Source organism: Falco punctatus (assembly GCF_963210335.1).
Source record: "Falco punctatus genome assembly, chromosome: 5".
NCBI classification, from domain to species: domain Eukaryota; kingdom Metazoa; phylum Chordata; class Aves; order Falconiformes; family Falconidae; genus Falco; species Falco punctatus.
Window position 1 is genome coordinate 28,694,031 of NC_137584.1, and position 17,327 is coordinate 28,711,357.

At 44.3% G+C, this 17,327-nt stretch overlaps 1 protein-coding gene across 10 annotated transcripts in view; it reads left to right on the plus strand.

Annotated features, from left to right (window-relative positions):
* Positions 1-15,784, plus strand: part of LOC308064039 (uncharacterized protein) — a 48,918-nt gene extending 33,134 nt beyond the window's left edge. For 6 of the 10 annotated variants that reach the window (XR_013928160.1, XR_013928161.1, XR_013928162.1 and 3 more), the window contains 2 exons: positions 10,562-10,713; positions 13,176-15,784. Coding sequence is in view for 1 of the 10 variants with exons in the window: in XM_080387889.1 (XP_080244015.1) it covers positions 6,898-6,979; positions 10,562-10,713; positions 13,176-13,257; positions 13,716-13,727 (328 nt within the window). In the remaining 9 variants the exon portion in view is untranslated. Of the gene's footprint in view, positions 1-5,245; positions 6,980-10,561; positions 10,714-13,175 lie in introns of all 10 variants that reach the window. The other 4 variants (XR_013928164.1, XR_013928167.1, XM_080387889.1 and 1 more) reach the window with 3 other exon arrangements.
* Positions 15,785-17,327: the final 1,543 nt, after the last annotated feature.

A 17,327-nucleotide genomic window follows, 5' to 3' on the forward strand; every position in this document is an offset into this window, starting at 1 on the left:
TTATTAATATTTTCTAATAACTTCTCCACTGGAAATGGTGTAAATGCCTGTCAAGGAGTGCTCCAGTTCTCCAAGCTCATGAACTTAAAACCAGGAAGCTTTCAGCACCTTTGCTTTGATTCCCACTGCAGGCTTTTCACCCAGATAGGCCAGATACCAACTTTCTGGATGTTGCCTAAATGACTTTTTCTCAGGAACTTCATTAATTTCCATCTCATACTAATCACCCTGATTTATCCCTCAATTTAGAGCAAGAACTACTGAGCAAAGAAGTAATGCTTTAGTTTTTGCAGAGATGAAGAACCACTCAATAATGTCACATTTTTGTTATTATAGTGCAAAACACTACGTAACTCTTTTTAGAGGAGGATCCTTCTGCATTTTTCTGGATCTTTACAGCTTCTGAGCAGTTCGGGGATGGAATAAATGACAAGGAACTATAGAAACTAAGAGCCATGATTTTTCCTATCGTGTATTTTTAAATTTTTAGAGCATTGAATTGCCTACTGAAAAAGGATTTGAACACAATGTGCAAGTAGGTGCAGTTGAAAAATTATGGTATCAGTTTAAGTGCCATATCTTGAAGTCAAATGATTACTCTCAAATGTAGCATATAGCTTTTGTAGTCTATAATGGGAGAGCAACCAACTAACCAGCCGAGGACCCCAACATTAGAAAACTGGTCCAGGGCATTGTCAGCTCCAAATCTTCTCTCAGAAAACTGAAGTCAAAATTATTCAGAAGGCATTTGTAGTGAACATTTTATTCCAGTCAAGTGTTTCTTTAATTATTTCAAAGCATGTATTTCTATTTTTATCACTATCAATCAACCAAAACAAATCAATTTGTGTGTTAAATTAAAGAATTTCCTATTGAATCCCATTAGTTTTTAGTGAGACGCTCATTTTAACTCCCAGTACAGCTAAAGCACCTGCCTTGTAGCAGATAATAGTTCCTTTTGCTTCATATGCGCAGATGTCCTGGAATGCAAGAGGATAAGGATTTGAGGGGACATATCTTGTAGGTTCAAGTAGCAGTTCTTTTACTGGGGTTTTGTGTTGTTTTTTTTTTTTTTTTTTTTAATAATGGAAAGAAAAGTAAGTCAAGAGAATATTATTTTGTCTTAAAGGTGGGGAATCTAATCCAAACTCCAGAAATGCAGTGCTTTTTCCTCTGCGTTGGGTAAGCTTTGGACCAAGTCCCAAGCTGTTCACTGCAAAACGCAGTGTTTTGCAAAGGCAGTCCCAGCCCCACAGCCTGATTCAGTGCTGGAGCTGCCTGCCGGATCGATACCCCAGACTGTTCTGCCAGCGATCTCTCTCTGTGGATGGGGATCATAATCCTGTTGCCATTTGCATTTCCAGGTTGTAGTTGGGAACTACTGGGCTGAGTTGGGAGACCTCTGGTAACAGTGAGCATCTTTCCCCAGAGGGACTGGTGCCCGCGGTGGGATGATGCAGGGGCTTGGGGCAGGTAGCAGAGCCCTGCGGGTGCCCCAGGGATGCCACCCTAAGGATGTGGGCATCCGTGGCAGGCATCACACAGCAGGTCTGAGAACTAAACAAATGGGCAGGTAAGCAGTTCAATGTGGTTTTGAGGCATGTTATTTCATGGAAATTTTTTGATAACCTGATTTGCTTACCTGGAACTGACCTACTAACGGTTGTAAACAGTCTTTAAAAACAGTATGAATTTTGTGCTGCTGAAAGGCAGCCCTGGAGACTGAAGTTATTACTCCTGCTTCAGGGAGTGATCAGCAAAAACCTTCCCCGTGCACTGCTGGCAGCCTGCCTCATCTCCAGCCAGCAGGATCACTGACTTTGAAGTATAAGGCTGAGTTACTTGAAACAGTGTGGGACTCCTCAGAGTCTCATCTCAGCCCAGGTTTATTGCACAGGCAGTGGACTGGAAACATTGTTAACGCCGACTGAATGTGCTGGGATCGGTCTGGCTGATCTGCAGGCTCTGCGGCTTGTTTGCACCATGCTGGGATGTTCAGGTCCTTGCTATGCACTGTGTTGCCCTTTCTAAAATGAAGCCTGTTATCTAGAAAAGGAAATTTATTAAACCTAAAGCTGATCATAGTTTAGACTGAAGAGAAGCTTCCACTTCGCAGATTGTGAAGATCTCTCCTGTGGCACTTTCAGTCCGTAATGGGTTGTCACCTGCAGACTGCACACTTAAAAGCAAGGAATAGATCCACAGATTTCCCCCTGCTCTGAAGAGAAGACCCTAAAAAAGGCTTATGAGTAGTTGTGAACCAGCACAGGAATGCCAGGCATGGAGACAGCTGGGTCCTGCCTCTACTGGAACACTGGGACTTCTGGTGAAATGCATCCAAGGGCAAAAATGGGTCATCTGTAGGTAGGCTGCAAATCTGGGAGTTTCTTATGAGTAAATGATGGAGTAAATCCCCAGAGAGACCCTTATATGTGGTCTGACCTCTAGGCAGGACTCTAAAAACATTAATAAATTCCCTGTGCAGCACTTCTGGAGGGCCATGGTTTCCTCTACAGTGGTGCAAAGCCCTTCCCTTTGCCACTGGTTCCCACTGGTTCCCATGCTGCAGCTGGGGCTGTGGGCTGGTCCCCTCGTGACTCCCTTTTCTAGTATTTCAGGTGTTTTAATCTGCTTAATAAGCAAGTGATGTCTGCCTCCCCCTCCTTATCAAAGACCATGAAATGCACATGAGTATGGAGGGCTGGACTCAGAGCACCAGCCAGCCAGTCTGTAAGCAGGGAGCCCTCCTATACCTACCCCGGAGGAGACAGGCTCCCCCCAACACCCACCGAGGAAGGCAGGACACACGCAGGTCCGTGTGGTGATGCTCAAGGGGCTGAATTCCCTCAGTGTGTGTGTTTCAGGGTGACTGGCAGTGCTATCTAAGGAGATGCAAACTATGATTAAATCTTGTGCCTGACACCACAAAATAACATCTATGTACAAAACTGAAAACAAAGACAACCTTTCTTGAGGCTTTTTAGTTGTAATTATCTTTGAAACAGCAGAAAGGAAAGAAAAATCTTGTTATTGTTGTTGTTGTTTTTTAATTTAATAGATGTCCTCTATTGAAGGACGTTATCACAACAGTGATTTGGCAGTGGAGGTGAGTTGAAGCTGAAAGACCAGATGCTCAGGTGGTGTAAAATGGCTTTAGCTTCGTGGAAAACAGTGGAGCTTCATTGCTTTGCCCTTTATGATTTGATTCATAAGCCCTGACACCTTCTCTCCTGTTTCTAACTGCTAAAACCACTTTTTCTCTTAAATAACAGTTTGAGGGTGTTATAAAAGGACTTTCACTAACTTAAACAAGCAGAAAATTAAAACCTTGTGAACTGATAGATTTAATGCTCTGACTTATCCTAATTCAGTCCTTGGGCAGTTTGCTTTAAGGAAATGTTATGACATGAAACTGAAGGAGAGGATTTTAAACAAAAACCCAGCTGGATCACATAACCAGACCTTTCTTACTTAAAAAAAAAAAACAAAACCCACCACTTCTGTTTTTAAAAGTCATTATGTGATACAAACTCTTCTTGTTTGCCGATTCTTGGAGCCAGCCCTGAGATAAAGGCTTACCTAATGCATTGGGATTTTTCCCAGCCCGCGTCTGTCACATCCCATCAGTGCTGTGAGGTGCTTCCAGTCCCCTTCCCTGCCTGCTTCAGTTGTAGTCGGCGGCAGAGGGGGCTGGAGGTGGAAGGTCTCCAAGCCTGACAGTGTTGTGCCTTGCTTGCTGCTGGCCCCTTGCCCAACACCCATGACATCTTCTCCTTTGGCCTCGTCATCACGAAGTTTGGCATTCCTGTAGGTTATTCCCCTCTGTCTCGTGTTTGCTTGGATTACCTGTTTTTTCCTCAGTATCTCAGGTGAGGTTAGACTGGCTGTGACAGTCCTCAGCACTGCCTGTGTTTTAGGTAGGAGACCCCATCACACAGGGCAGGCCAGTCTCTCTCCTACTCTTGTGTTATCAGCCCAAGCACAAATCTGCTGTCAAGCTTGCTTGTCTCATCACCTTACCCCCAGACAATCCTCGCCTTCAGCAAAACTTGGCTGGGGTATGGTGCTGTGATAGACCATCACTTCAAAATGCACATGGCAGCACTTCGAAAAAATGTAACAAAAAGAAACAAGTAGATTTCACACCCCAATTTTTCCTAAGAATCTACTACACAAAGCTAGACTCAAGGGTCTCAGCGTACCTTGCACAGTTTGGTACGGAGGTAATAACACAAATAATATTTGCGCAGATGAAGACAACCACTTTTGGACCAGATGACCCCCAAAGTTCCCTTCCAACCTGAACTGTTCTGCGAACGTGTGCTGAGAGACTGGTGCCATGCAGTCGCAGAAATGCAGCCAGCACCTCCACGTACCATGTGCCCGCAGAGGGCTTGATCCTCTGTCGGGGTAAACAAAGCGGCTGTGCTGAGGGGGGCAGGGTCCCCGCAGCAGGTAGGCTCCCAGCCTGTGATGGTGCTGCGTGAGAACCCGGTGCCTACCCTGCCTTGCACAGAGACGTAGGTTTCCCCTTCCCCTCACCCTGGTTTGAGATATGCAGGACTATTTTTGCCTTCCCTGTGCACGGATGATGTCATTGCAATCAGCCATGACATCGTCTTCCAGGATAATCACTGGTGTGGGGGGGAGAAGGAATAAGGCTTGCTCGTGCCGTACCTGTCCACGTGGGTTTGCTGCCGGCAAGCCTTGGGAGCGCTGATGCCGAGTGAAAAAATCAGAAGCCTTCCTAAAGGTTTGATATAGCAGTTTTTAAACTTCACCATCCTGAAATCAAAGATCAAAAAGGAATTGAACCCACCGGCAGATGGAATGATAAGGCTGGAGCAAACTGAATTTGAACACTGTTGGATTTATTTCTATGATATTTTTAATTGGAGAGTAAGTAAATAAATAAATAAATAAGATCTAATGTGATTGCTTGGCCAATACTAAAAAAAAAGTATCTTGGCTGTTGGCCCTGGAAAACCATCTGTCATACCTAGCAGGAGTTTGCACCTAAGTAATCTTTTCCCTTTTTTTTTTTTTTTCTTTTTTCTGTGTGTCTGTTTGTAGTATGAGTTATTCCTTACCCTGGATTCCCTCTATCGCTGCCTCTTGTGAGGCTGAGCCCGTCGCATATGTCAGGTTTCAGCAGGCAGCAGGCTGCCTGCCCAGGTAGCAGATTTAATGAAAATTCTCTCTTTTCCCATCCAAGCAAACCAGTTCTCATCCCGTGTGTGCGCAGGAAAGGCACGGCGGTCTCCCAGGCCAAGAGCTGTCTCATCAGCGACAGAGCCCTGGCGAAGGGCTGCCAGGGACAGCGGTGCCTTTGTGAGTGTCCTGTCCTGCCTAGATCCTGAGGATTTACTGTGCTTGCTGGCATCTTTATGAACGTCCCCTTCGCTTCTATTTCCTATCTCAATATACTCTTGTGTTCTCACAGAATAAGGCAAGGTATTAGCACTACTACTGAACTTAAACTGCACGTACATATGTATAGGTATCCAACTAGAAACATGACAACCCTCACATTTCTTTTTTTAAATTATTTTTCTGATTTTTCTCTTCTCCAGAACTGCCCATTCTTAGAGAAAGGGTTTCTTCCTCAGGAATTCAGGAGGCGAGGGTCAAAATTCATTGTATTGAGTCAATTGATTTTGGCATACCGGGTTTGCACATTATTCATCTTCCTTTGGTTTTTAAGATAGGAGACCAGGAGTTGCTCTAATTAAGGAGGTGACCTTGGCACTGGGATAGCCCTTACCACAGTGAGGTGTTCCCTGCTGGAAGAGGAGAAATTACCTCCCTTTTGTAGGTGCTCTGGGGCAGGGAGAGAGCTGCAACAACTGTGTGGGCTAAAAGTCTCAAGGCAATAATGGTAAAAAAGGGAGGGGTTGGTTTATTTTTAATGTCATGACTTGTGAAGATGAATGGTTAGCAATGCTTGAGGCCCATGCACGCTCTGTCTGCAGGCATGTGGCTGTAGGAGACTGGTCAGGAAGGCAGCCCTGCTGGGACATGGGATGGTAATCCAGGTCCTCAGCAGTCCCATGGGTGCTTACAGCCCTGCTGACTGCCCCTGCTCTGTCCATGGCAGAAGCTCTCAAGCATTGTGGAGCACGTAGTGCCACACGAGAGGGATGACAAAGTCAGGAGCTTACCAGCTTGATTGTGTAGATGAATCCTGGTCTTACCTCTCCCATCCCACAGGATACTGTATCATCATCGACTTTCACTGCAGTTATAACAGCTACCCTAAAATAAGACTAAATTAAGCCCTGTCACTGTGATCTAGTTTAAAGTTGGATTATTGGTTCTTGCTGAAGTGTTTGATGTGAGGGTGGTGGCATTCCCTGTGGCAGCCTGACACAGAGTGATTCCAACATGACCATTGTCCAGCTCAGTCCCACTGTAATATCTCCCATTCTTTTAGCCCAATAAAATAACCTTACGTACTGAAGACACAGTCTGGCTATAATCCAGTCCAGCCATAGTGAAAGTCAGCCAGCTGGCTCATTAAACTGCAGCTCAGAGGCCAAAAAGACTCATCAGAAATAAATTAAGGTATGAGGAGAGAGAGGTAGAAAAGGAGAAGGAAGCTAAGTAATGAAATTTTGCAAACTGCAAGAGTGTTTTCTACTTTCCACCAGGCCTTCAAGTGGGGCAAGGATGCTGTGGTACCAGTGGGAGGGATCTCTGGAGAGCAGTGAGTCCAAGTCCTGCTCAGGCAGGGTCACCCGCAGCAGGTCACCTAGGACTGTGTCCAGTTGGGTTCTGAGTATCTCCAGGGATGGTGGCTGCACAAGCCCTCTGGTCAACCTGTTGCGGTGTTCAACCACCCTTACAGTAAAAAAAAAGTCTTCTTCTTATGCTTAAACAGAATTTCTTGTGTTTCAGTTTGTGCCCATTGCCTCTAGTCCTGTCACTGGGCACCAATGAGAAGAGCCTGGCTCCATCCTCTCTACTCCCTCCCCATCAGGTATTTAAACACATTGATAGGATCCCACTGAGCCTTCTCTTGCCCAGGCTGCACAGTCCCACCTCTTTCAGCCTCTCCTCGTGGGATGGATGCTCCATCCCCCTCACCACATTTGTGGCCCTCACTGGACTCGCTCTAGTATGTCCAGATCTTCCTTGTACTGGGGAGACTCTCAGCTTCCCAGTTCTGGAATAACAGCATGGGGTTTGCCTCACAAATCCTTTACATGGTGTCGAATAATAGAATAGCCATTGAGCAGCATGGTAATTTTGAAAAGAAAGTATTTTACAAGAAAGGGCACTTTACGCTTAAATTTAACTTCTGCATGGGAATAGAAAGGTATCTGGGTAATGGCAGCACTGGGATATGTGGGTTCACATGGATACTTCATGGTTTTGTTGACTGCACATCTGTACATAAATAACCAAAGCACTAATAACGCGTGCAAGGGAATAGAGGCCATTTGGAAACCTGAATAATTTTGATGGAGCGTAGAGCAGAGAATACTTTTTCTCTGGCCATGTGTTTCACCACACTAACTCATTTTAGTTGTCCTTGAATAGACTTTGATCTTTTACAAACTTACTTGATATTCAAATTATTTGGCCAGCGGTTGAGTAAATACATTTCCTCCTAGAATTTGCTTATGTTACCCGAGATAATCCATTGTTCATGCTGCAGGGAAAGTCACCCAGCTCATACAATGTGATTTTTGCTTTCTGAGCATCCGCCAATTCATTCATGCATTTCAGTTTGGCCAAGCAGCAATTTCCTGCAAGCCATATGATCAGTGTCTATCTCCAGAAGTATTTATGATGCTTTTCCTACAGATGCGTTAGCAAAAAGTTAAGTTTGTGGAAACATTAATCAAAAGCGAACAAAGTGGTTTGTGTGTCATCTAAGCATCAAAAGCTGGAAATGGGATATGATCTAAGCATTATATACCTGTCAGAGCAGTATGAGCTTTCTTTTATTGCAGAACAAAGCGTTGGTGACTGGTGGTTACTCCGATCTCAGCCCTACAAGGGCAGTCCCGGAGCTCTGGCACAGTGGAGCCGCAGCACAGCTGTGTTGTCTGTTGAACAATACCACAGCTCTTCCATTAGGCTCACCAGCCCGATCAAAGTCAGTATTTCCCATGGCCCCTTGTAACAACACAGGTATAATGAATTTAATATTTACTCCAATGTGGTTTTTTTTTTCAGTACAGAAGGTAATAATGTCTGCAGCTAGTAAAACTATTTGAATTTAAAGACTAACCTCAAGTCATTTGTGAACTTCCACGTACAAAGGAAAGGTTTATTCCTGAAAAATATCACTGTTACAATACAGAAGAGTGGCACTAAAATATATTAATCTCCAAAAGAAAAAGGATAGCAGTTCTGCATGGGTAAGGAAAAAGGAAAGCACTCAGTCCCACTTCATTATGCGACCTGGAATGAGCAACCCAGTATCTTTGTGGGCAAAGGTGTCCTGTCAAGTCTCTTCTGTGGAAATCTGTAAATCTCTGCATTTCCACCTTTGTGACAGAAGGAAGAATTCAAGTGACTTCCCTTTTCCTCTTCTTTAAAATGAAGATATGGTTACACTACGTCAATTAAAAACAATCTTTTGCAAATGTAATGCAGATATTAAAAGCCCGGTACAAAAATATTGGCTTAAGATTTGTGCGTTCATCTAGCACCTAGTAAGTACTGAGTGATGCAGGTGTGTTTCTGGGAGCCTGAGGTGCCACACTGTATAAATAACGGTCACTCATAAGGTAACTGCTTATGTTGCTTTGCACAGTTGAAATAAACTATTGAGATAACAGCCCTTTGGTACCACCACTTGTTTCAGGAGCTGTTTTCTTTCTGTTGCAAATATATCATCATAGTTAAAATGACTGAACACTTTGAAACTTAAGCCAGGCTCCAGAGGAGTTGCAAATTTAAGTGAAGTTTGATGGATACTTTGTTGAAGTCAAATGATAAGCAGTTACTATTATGAATAAATCAAGAATATTTGTTCATATTTGGTTTAATACGGGCTCTAAACAAAGGCTCCAGAGTATGTGCTGGGGACCAAATTCTTGGTTCCTTCCTCATTTTTCACTCTTGTCATGCTTCCACTGAACTGGATGAGGATCCTACCGATGCCCTTGTGTCATTTTGAACTTTCCAGCTCCCACTTTACATAGCACAAAGCAATTTGTTTCCATTAAAAAGGACATTAAGGTGATGTAGCTGAAATTGTTCTGTGCCCTAAATCTATATAATTTGTTGCTCTTGAGCAATTCAGCTCAGCTTCCATTACCACAGACTGACATCAACAAACCATTTCATCTTCCAGGCCTGTCACATCAAGTATTTTTTACAGCACTGTTATAACTTCATTTCAGAAAGTGGCTGTGACAAAGAAGGGGCTGCATTAGATTCAGTGTCAATAGCAATCTGATTTGCTTCTCAGAAATCTCATTAGCCATAAATAAATTAGAAAGTGACATGTGTACACCATAAGTAGTTCAAAACCATTGAGAAATTAAGCCCTTTGACAAAGCAGTGCAGTTTCTTATGCATGCCCTAGCAGAAGCACCCTTGACCACTGATGCTTCCTTAGCGGTGGCATGACTGTTGCTGGTCCCATCCTCTCCCTGCTCTTACCAGCTGCCATGAGAGTACTTGTTCTCAGACCCACCTTCTCTGGAGTTTCTTGTCTCCCTCTCGAGGGGGCTGCTTCTCAAGTGATTGTGCAAACTCTGGTTTTAAATAACCGGAGATTAAAAACCAATGAAAGCAGCAGCACCGAGTGCCAGGGATGCAGGCTTTGGTGGGGGCGCGTGGGGAAGGGCTTCAGCACCCAGCACGGTGCAAGGGCTGCTGATGGTTTCTATGTGTCTGGAGGCACTGGAAGAGGCTGAGACAAATGTGTTCAGCTTTATGCTTTTTTTAACATAGTGCATTACTTCTACTGCCTCTCTGCTCACTAGACAATTCTTTTGCCTTTTTTAACCACATCGAGTGCTCGTAGTGCGTTGCACTGGTTGCTCCAGAGTCACTTCTTGGATGCAGTTCTTCTTAGGGCTGGTCTGCCTTGCTTGGGTCAGACCAGCTTTGAATTTGACTGCCTTTAAATGCCTTGCTTTTGAAAAGTCTCAGTTTGCTACACGATCCAGATCTTTCTGTCCTCCCCAACATTTTCTGCATTTGAATTTTTACCAACAGTGATTCTGTGTCTGACGGATAACAGATAAAAATTTTGGAGAGGTACCAATCTCCTGATGATCTTCCTAAGATCTCATAGATAACAAATCTGTTTGATGAAAAAAATAGTTTCTGAGCTGTTTATTAGTGATTTCTTAGTCCACTTTATGCTTTATTAATATTGGATATTGATAATTTCTAATCAGAATGCCAATATGGTGCTCAGAAAAAAACCTTGCAAAAGATCTATTATGTCTTTGCCATTATAAATCAAACACATAATCTCCTCAGAGAATTAATTCTTCTCTTTGGCAGGTCTTATGTTTCATAATTATATTTCTACTCTTGTTCATCAGCATTTACACTTTTTTGTCTAATACCACAATTCACTGTCTTTCAGTTGCTGAGGGGTTTTAGCCTACTGTTTTTGAATTTGCTGCTACAACAGCCCTCTCGCAGACTTCACAACCTGCTCAGGAAGCTGCAGTTTGTCCAACAGTTAGCACCAAAAAAGTGGACATCCCGTCTCTTTATTGCCATCCATCTTGCCAGGTATGACCTTTTCTTCCAGGTACTTAGTTTTCTTTATAAATTTCCTACATTTTATAATATTGGATTTTGATGCCACAGGAGGCATGAAATAGGGCAGGATAAATATCTAATTGATGTCTTCCTTACATTGTTTACTGACATTTAAAGGGCATTTCAGCTGTGCCCATGCAGTGACACAGTGCTGGCACTAGCAGCCATGGGACAGGAGAGTGTCCTTGGGGACACTGCACAGCCCCACACTAGCACATCAGACCAGACCCTGCTCACACTGGTTTTTCCATCAGTGGGGTCTGTCCAAGTCAATATTTCTCAAACTTTTTGAAAGCACAGCCTTATTTTGGCTCATTCATGTAGGTATGACTCCCCTAAGCACAGTCCCCCCGACACCCACACCCCCAATAACAGCTAAACTCAACATGTTTCTGTTCAGAGCCATGTTTGGCTGATCACTTTCATTTAAAGTTAGTAACCTTACTTAATGCATAGCTCCCGTTTAGACACTGCAGACACTCCAAAAACACGCCTAACACCTGCTCACCCATACTCAGATGAGGCAGCAGCATTTTGCGGTAAGAAATGCCTCTCCTTTCTGTATAAGTGCCTATACATCCAACTACCTTCAACTGCTAGCAGGTGCTCAGCACACCCATGGTGAGGATGAAGTGTTTGTACCTGCAGAATGTAGAGGCTACTTGTCTTTTTTCCCAGACATCGAGACATCTGGGCGACTGCCCTTCCTCTGTAGAGATGTGTGTTGGGCACCTTGCAGATGAGCCCTGGCAAGTGAAAGGGGTGGCTGAGACCCATCCCAGGAACTGTGTGGCTTGTAGCTCCCTTTTGCACCAATCTGGGCAGCACAGCGTAAAGGAAGCCTGTGAAAAGGTCTTGCACAGTGCCCTCAGCAGGGATTTTGCTGGTTGTCCCCAAGCGCATGGAGGCTGGCACGTGGCAATTTGGCCAAGAGTGAAAAGGAATGCACAAGAGAAAGCTGCAAAGTTCTTTACAAGTTCAAGGACCCAAAAAAGACTTTTTTTTTGTTTGTTTTCCTACGTATAACAAATGAATATTGTCTTATTATTACCTTCCTAATTAATAATCTAAACTGTTCTTTTTTGTTTGATTTTGTTCACTTAATCCTCCACTGCATTAAGCACACTACAGACACTACATGCTAGCAACCTTTTTATTAAGATCCCTGCCAGCCAGAAAGCATTACGACCCACTCTGCACTGCTGAGACTGGATGATTGGTTGGTCAGCAGGTTGTCTCTGCCCATGTCCAGAAGGAGAGATAAACATTGTGCAGGCCACGGGCTGCTGCAGATCAAAAGATGTCAAGACAAGCAAGAAGATCATAATTTTCCGCCATTGCCTTAGAAATCCTCTGGTTTAAGAAGCACCTGTTCTTTCTGTGACCTGGGCTAGCACACTCTGGGGCCACTTAGTCCCCTGTGAGCTTGACTTACATTTCTGCTACGTTTCTCTGCTGCATCCTCACACCTCTGACAGGTCTGCAGAACAATATTTAGAGCCATGTAGAAGTTAAAGCACAGAAAAAATAAGGTGACTGACAGTGGACACTTAGGGAAGGGCACAGAAGTATGGAAGGTGTAGGATAGCTCCCTCGGGAGGCTTTGCTAAGGAAATCCTGAGTCAAGTATGATATCTTTGTGATTAATAATCCTTGATATATTCTCTCTTCTATCAATTTTTTGAATTCACTGTTTGAACGCATAGAGTTGTGACACCCACCAATGTCATGTGTCAGTGACTTCCCCGGTTTAACAACACACTGTGTACACCTCTTGTTTTCAAATCTGCCACTAGAAAGTTTTAGGTGAGGTTCCTCTATTTATTTATTTTTATTATGAGAAATTGAATCATTATTCCCTGTTAACATTCCCTATGTGTCTCATGATTTTATAAACCCTAATGTATTCCTTATGGTCCTCTTTTCCTTAGGTTGAAAATTCCTTATCTCTCCCAGGTTATTTCCCATATAGGAAGATTACCCTTGCCTCCTGTCTTTGTGCTTTTTCTACTACTACTATGTTGCTTTGGAAAGACATGCCAATGCTATAAACTGTAGAGATGTATGGCAAGATGGAGGCATATCACTGTTATAATATTGTCTGTTTTTTTCTTGATTTTTTCTTAACATTTCCTAATATTAATATTAAAATTAGTCTTTTAAAGCTGCTCCTGAACTTTGAATAGACAGTTTAACAGATCTATCTAAGATGTCTTTCCTCTGGTGGCAACAACCAGGCTGGAGCCCATGGCTGAATACACAGTTACAATTCTCTTTCCATAATGCATTATTCCACATTTATCAATATCACGTTTCACCTGGCTTTTCATCATCCAGCCACTTACCATTGCAAGGTTGTTACAACCCTGTGCAGTCAGCTTTTGGTTTTATTGTTCTGATTCGCCAGCAATCTCTGTTCCTCTCTTTTCCAGATCATTTGTGAAGATGTTGTCATATGATCCATACGATTCATATGATCTCAGCCCTGGAATAGATCCCTGTGGGACTTCACTGGTAATCATCCATGTCCAAGAATACTGCCTGCCTATTCCTAACTTGGTTTGTCTGTCTTTTAATGGTGATTTGCTCATGCAAAGCCCTTCCTCCTCAGGAAGTTTATGAGGAGACTAGCTTGCAGGCTTACCCAGGGAGAGCGAGGATTGTTAGCCTGAGCCAAAATGCACCTTGTCTGGTCTCCACAGGAGAAACAAATAGAGGTCAGCTACAAGGGATATTACTCATGCCTTCCACAGGTCACGCTTTCTGTAGCAGAACATCACCATGGGATGAAATAGCAGAGTGTACTAAGCCAGAGACTTCAAAAGGTTTGGCGTTTAACTGTTCGAACAGAAAGGGCTAGCAATGAGATATTTGTGCCTGCTTGTTGGGGCCCTTTTGGCCCCATTCGTGAAACCTTGTCGTAATCTAAGGACACCTGGCAGAAGATTTGAATGCACATTAAACTCCTGCAGGATGGTTCCTGAGTATGCGTTTGACCAGCAAAGTGCCAGATGCCTGGGAAATTGCTGGGACATTCATGTTCCCAGTGCCGGCAGTGCTGCACAGCACACCGCTTTTGCAATGAGAAGGGGAAAATTCCATCAGGAGAGGCTGAAGATGGTGCTGGCTTATGGGTCTGCTGTGGGGAGCCTGGAGGCGTTTCCAGAAGGGCAGAGCAAACAGGCAGTGACACCTGCACCCATGCCCTTGCTGATGTGCCCGCAATGATGTAAGGCAACGTTAACCCACAGTCCAAGAAACACTTATCACCAAGGCTCCTGTGTCTCTTTCTCCATGGCTGCTTGGGGCCGAGTGAAGAGCATGCATCTGCCCAGGACCACTGCCATCCCAGGAGCCTGTGTGCTGGTGCACGCCCCCCTCGAGACCTTCCAGTGGCAGTAGGGAGAAGAGCAAGCTTTCACTGTGCTTCCCTTCATAACTAAAATTGGAGAGGTTAAGTCCTTTAATTTGCTCCTGATGTGTCTAATTTTCTTTGCACAGGCTGACGCACACCATAGTGCCTTTATACCCTCTTGAGAATGTGGAGAAGCTGCCTCATACAAATACCTCTTATGAATAAACGTAATAGTTCACCTTCAGTGAATAGTGAATAGTTCAGAGGTCTTTGAACTGGTAATTCCATTATCTGGTGTTGGTAATGAATCATACTTGCTTATAAAATCCTGTTTGCCTGTATGACATTTTTAAGTTCCAGCCAACATCATATTCTGATGTAAGAAATTTACTAATGGGCACTAATAACAGAAATAAAATCATTGCTAAGAGAAAGTGATCATGATATTTCTCCTATAATATTATTATTATTATTTTAAAGTATATAATAATGCAATGAATAACACGTTTCATTTGATGGTAATCTGTAAGACTTGTGGTGAGAACTGGGTTATTGCTTAGCTGCACTGAGACTGTAATGCAATAGGTAAGCCTCTGCTCTGGCAGTCTGACCTGGTGGGCACATACAGCTGTGCTGTGTCTCGCTGGAGTCAGGGGCTTTCTGCTCCAGAGCTGATCTGTGAATGCAGAAGTGGAACCTACGCACAGTCAGAGCTAAGGGAGGCGATGCAGAAATCAGTGTCACCATCTTTCTCCTTCTGTAGGCCTGCTCAGATGCATTTGAGAATATAAACTCCTAACCAGGGTGGCTCACAAGACGTGCATGCTCATAAGAAAGTTTAACCCCAGCTGGTAACTAAGTACCATGTGGCCGCGTGCTCCCCGCCTCCTCCCCCCACCCCGGTGGGATGGGGAGGAGAAATGAAAAAAGGTAAAACCTGTGGGCTTTACCCACAGTTTAACAATTGAAATAAAGTTGTTAATAATTATAACAACAACAACAATAATAGTAATGAAAAGGAGAGAGAGAGAGGAATAAACCCCAAGACAGACAAGTGATGCACAGTACAGCTGCTCACCACCCGCTGACCGATGCCCAGCCAGTCCCGGAGCAGCCATCGGCCCCTCCCGACCAACTCCCCCCAGTTTATATACTGAGCGTGACGCTCTATGGTATGGAATATCCCTTTGGCCGGTTCGGGTCAGCTGTCCTGGCTCTGCTCCCTCCCGGCTTCTTGCGCACCCGCTCACTGGCAGAGCACGGGGAACTGAGAAGTCCTTGACTTAGAGCAAGCAACAACTTGGCAACAGCTAAAACATCGGCGTGTTATCAGCATTATTCTCACACTAAATCCAAAACACAGCATTGTACCAACTGCTAGGAAGACAATTAACTCTACCCCAGCCAAAACTAGGACAGAAAGAGAAGGGTTTCACATTTAATTACACTCCATGGTGAAATGAGAACTTGAAGTTAAGTGGTTGGGTGGGCCTTGTGATATCCAACCCCAGTTTGGAAAATTCTGTCTGCAATCATGAGGACTAGAAAACTCCCTCATTAAAAAAGAAAAAAACGACAAGCATCAATGCTGCCCAACCCGAACAGGATACGAATAGGCTGCGCAGGCGGCGCTGATCTACACCCTGCTGTTTGGTGGGTCTGGTATTTACGAATGCAAACAGCAAAGTTAGTTTCCTGAAGCCTGAGGAGACAGCCCAGAGCAACCCAGCTCATGTGGGCTTTTAGAGACTACCAAACATCACTACTGGGCTACAACTCCCTGCACCCACGGTATCTACCCCTCAGCTTCCCTTCCCTCTTCTCCACGAGATCCCAGGGTGGTTCCTCCTCATTCCTTACATCTGCCATCTGTAATGCCGTAAGATTTCTAAGTGTAACACCTCCCACATCTCTTACTTGACCCTGATTTTGCATCCCTGGAGCCCTCAACCATCACTGCAACAGCCCCCCTCCATCACTCTCCAGCCAGGAGAGCATCCAGCTTCCCGCTCGCTTGCCTCTTGGGCTGGCCAAAGGGAAACAGAGGCAGCTTGGCTGTTAGCCAGCAGCATGCACGTGCCGCTTGGCCAGCCAAATGGTATGTGCACTGACACTGACCAAGAGCCTGACCTGGGGACCCTGCAGCCTGGTGGGCCATCTGGCTGCTCCTCGTGGTGTCTGGAGGTGCCGCGTGGCTCCCACTCCCCCGCAGCAGCTGTGGGGCCGAGCATGTCACCTCATGGGCCATATGCCATACAGATTTTGTCCTAGTTTCTCTCCCTGATGCTGCCTGGTTGCTGCTGGGGAGTGGGCTGGGCCTGCTCAGGAGTTTGTTGTGGTCACTGGTAGTCCTTCTGCCAGGGGTAGGGGAAAAATTTAATTTTTAAGGGTCCCAGTGTATGTATAACCTTGAAGGGGGATGCTAAGAAATGCAATGAATTTCATAATCTACTGCTGACAAATCTAAAAGTTTTCCAGTAGAAAATAGCCCTGCTGAGACAGTATAAACTTATGCTTCTCCCTGCTTGTGGCTTGTACCAAAATCTTCCCTAAAAATAAGGTATTTTTGCTGATCTTGATAATGTAGCCTACTAATTCTGCATATGATAATGAGACAACCTGGATTTTAGTGCGGGAATGCATCAAGGAATAGATGATCTTTCACGAATAAAGCATCTTATTTTCACGTAAATATCTGCAACAAAACAAGAGGAGGGAACTGACCCATGAGCAGACCTGTCTGCGCTCGGTAAAGCTTTTCATAAGGCAGCAATAGCTCCTTAGCATGGAGGATTTGAAAGCTGCTTTAGAAATGGTGCCTGGCTGGTATCACGCCAATATTTACATGTCTGAAACCAGGGCCTTCAGTGCAATCTCTGACAGAGAGCCGGCACACATGGGCTCTGACCTGGGCTTCAGAAGATGTGCTCTGCTGTCAAACAAATCATCTTTGACCAAGCTAGAAAGCAGGAACGTAGAGATATGAAAAGCTTTCATTTGTGTGTTGAAGCACATTCAAGGAATAATGTTCTATAAATATTTTTTTTATTTAACATGTATATAGCAAGAAAAATTTGGATTTGGTATCTGAGCTCTACTAAATTTCCTCACGTAGGATGGTTTGTGTTCCTTGGTATTCAGTACGCTATTCGAGGGAAGTAGCTTTGCCTGGTGACACTGTTACGGTACCGAGGTAGGACGATGCGAAGCACACATAATGTTTTTGCAG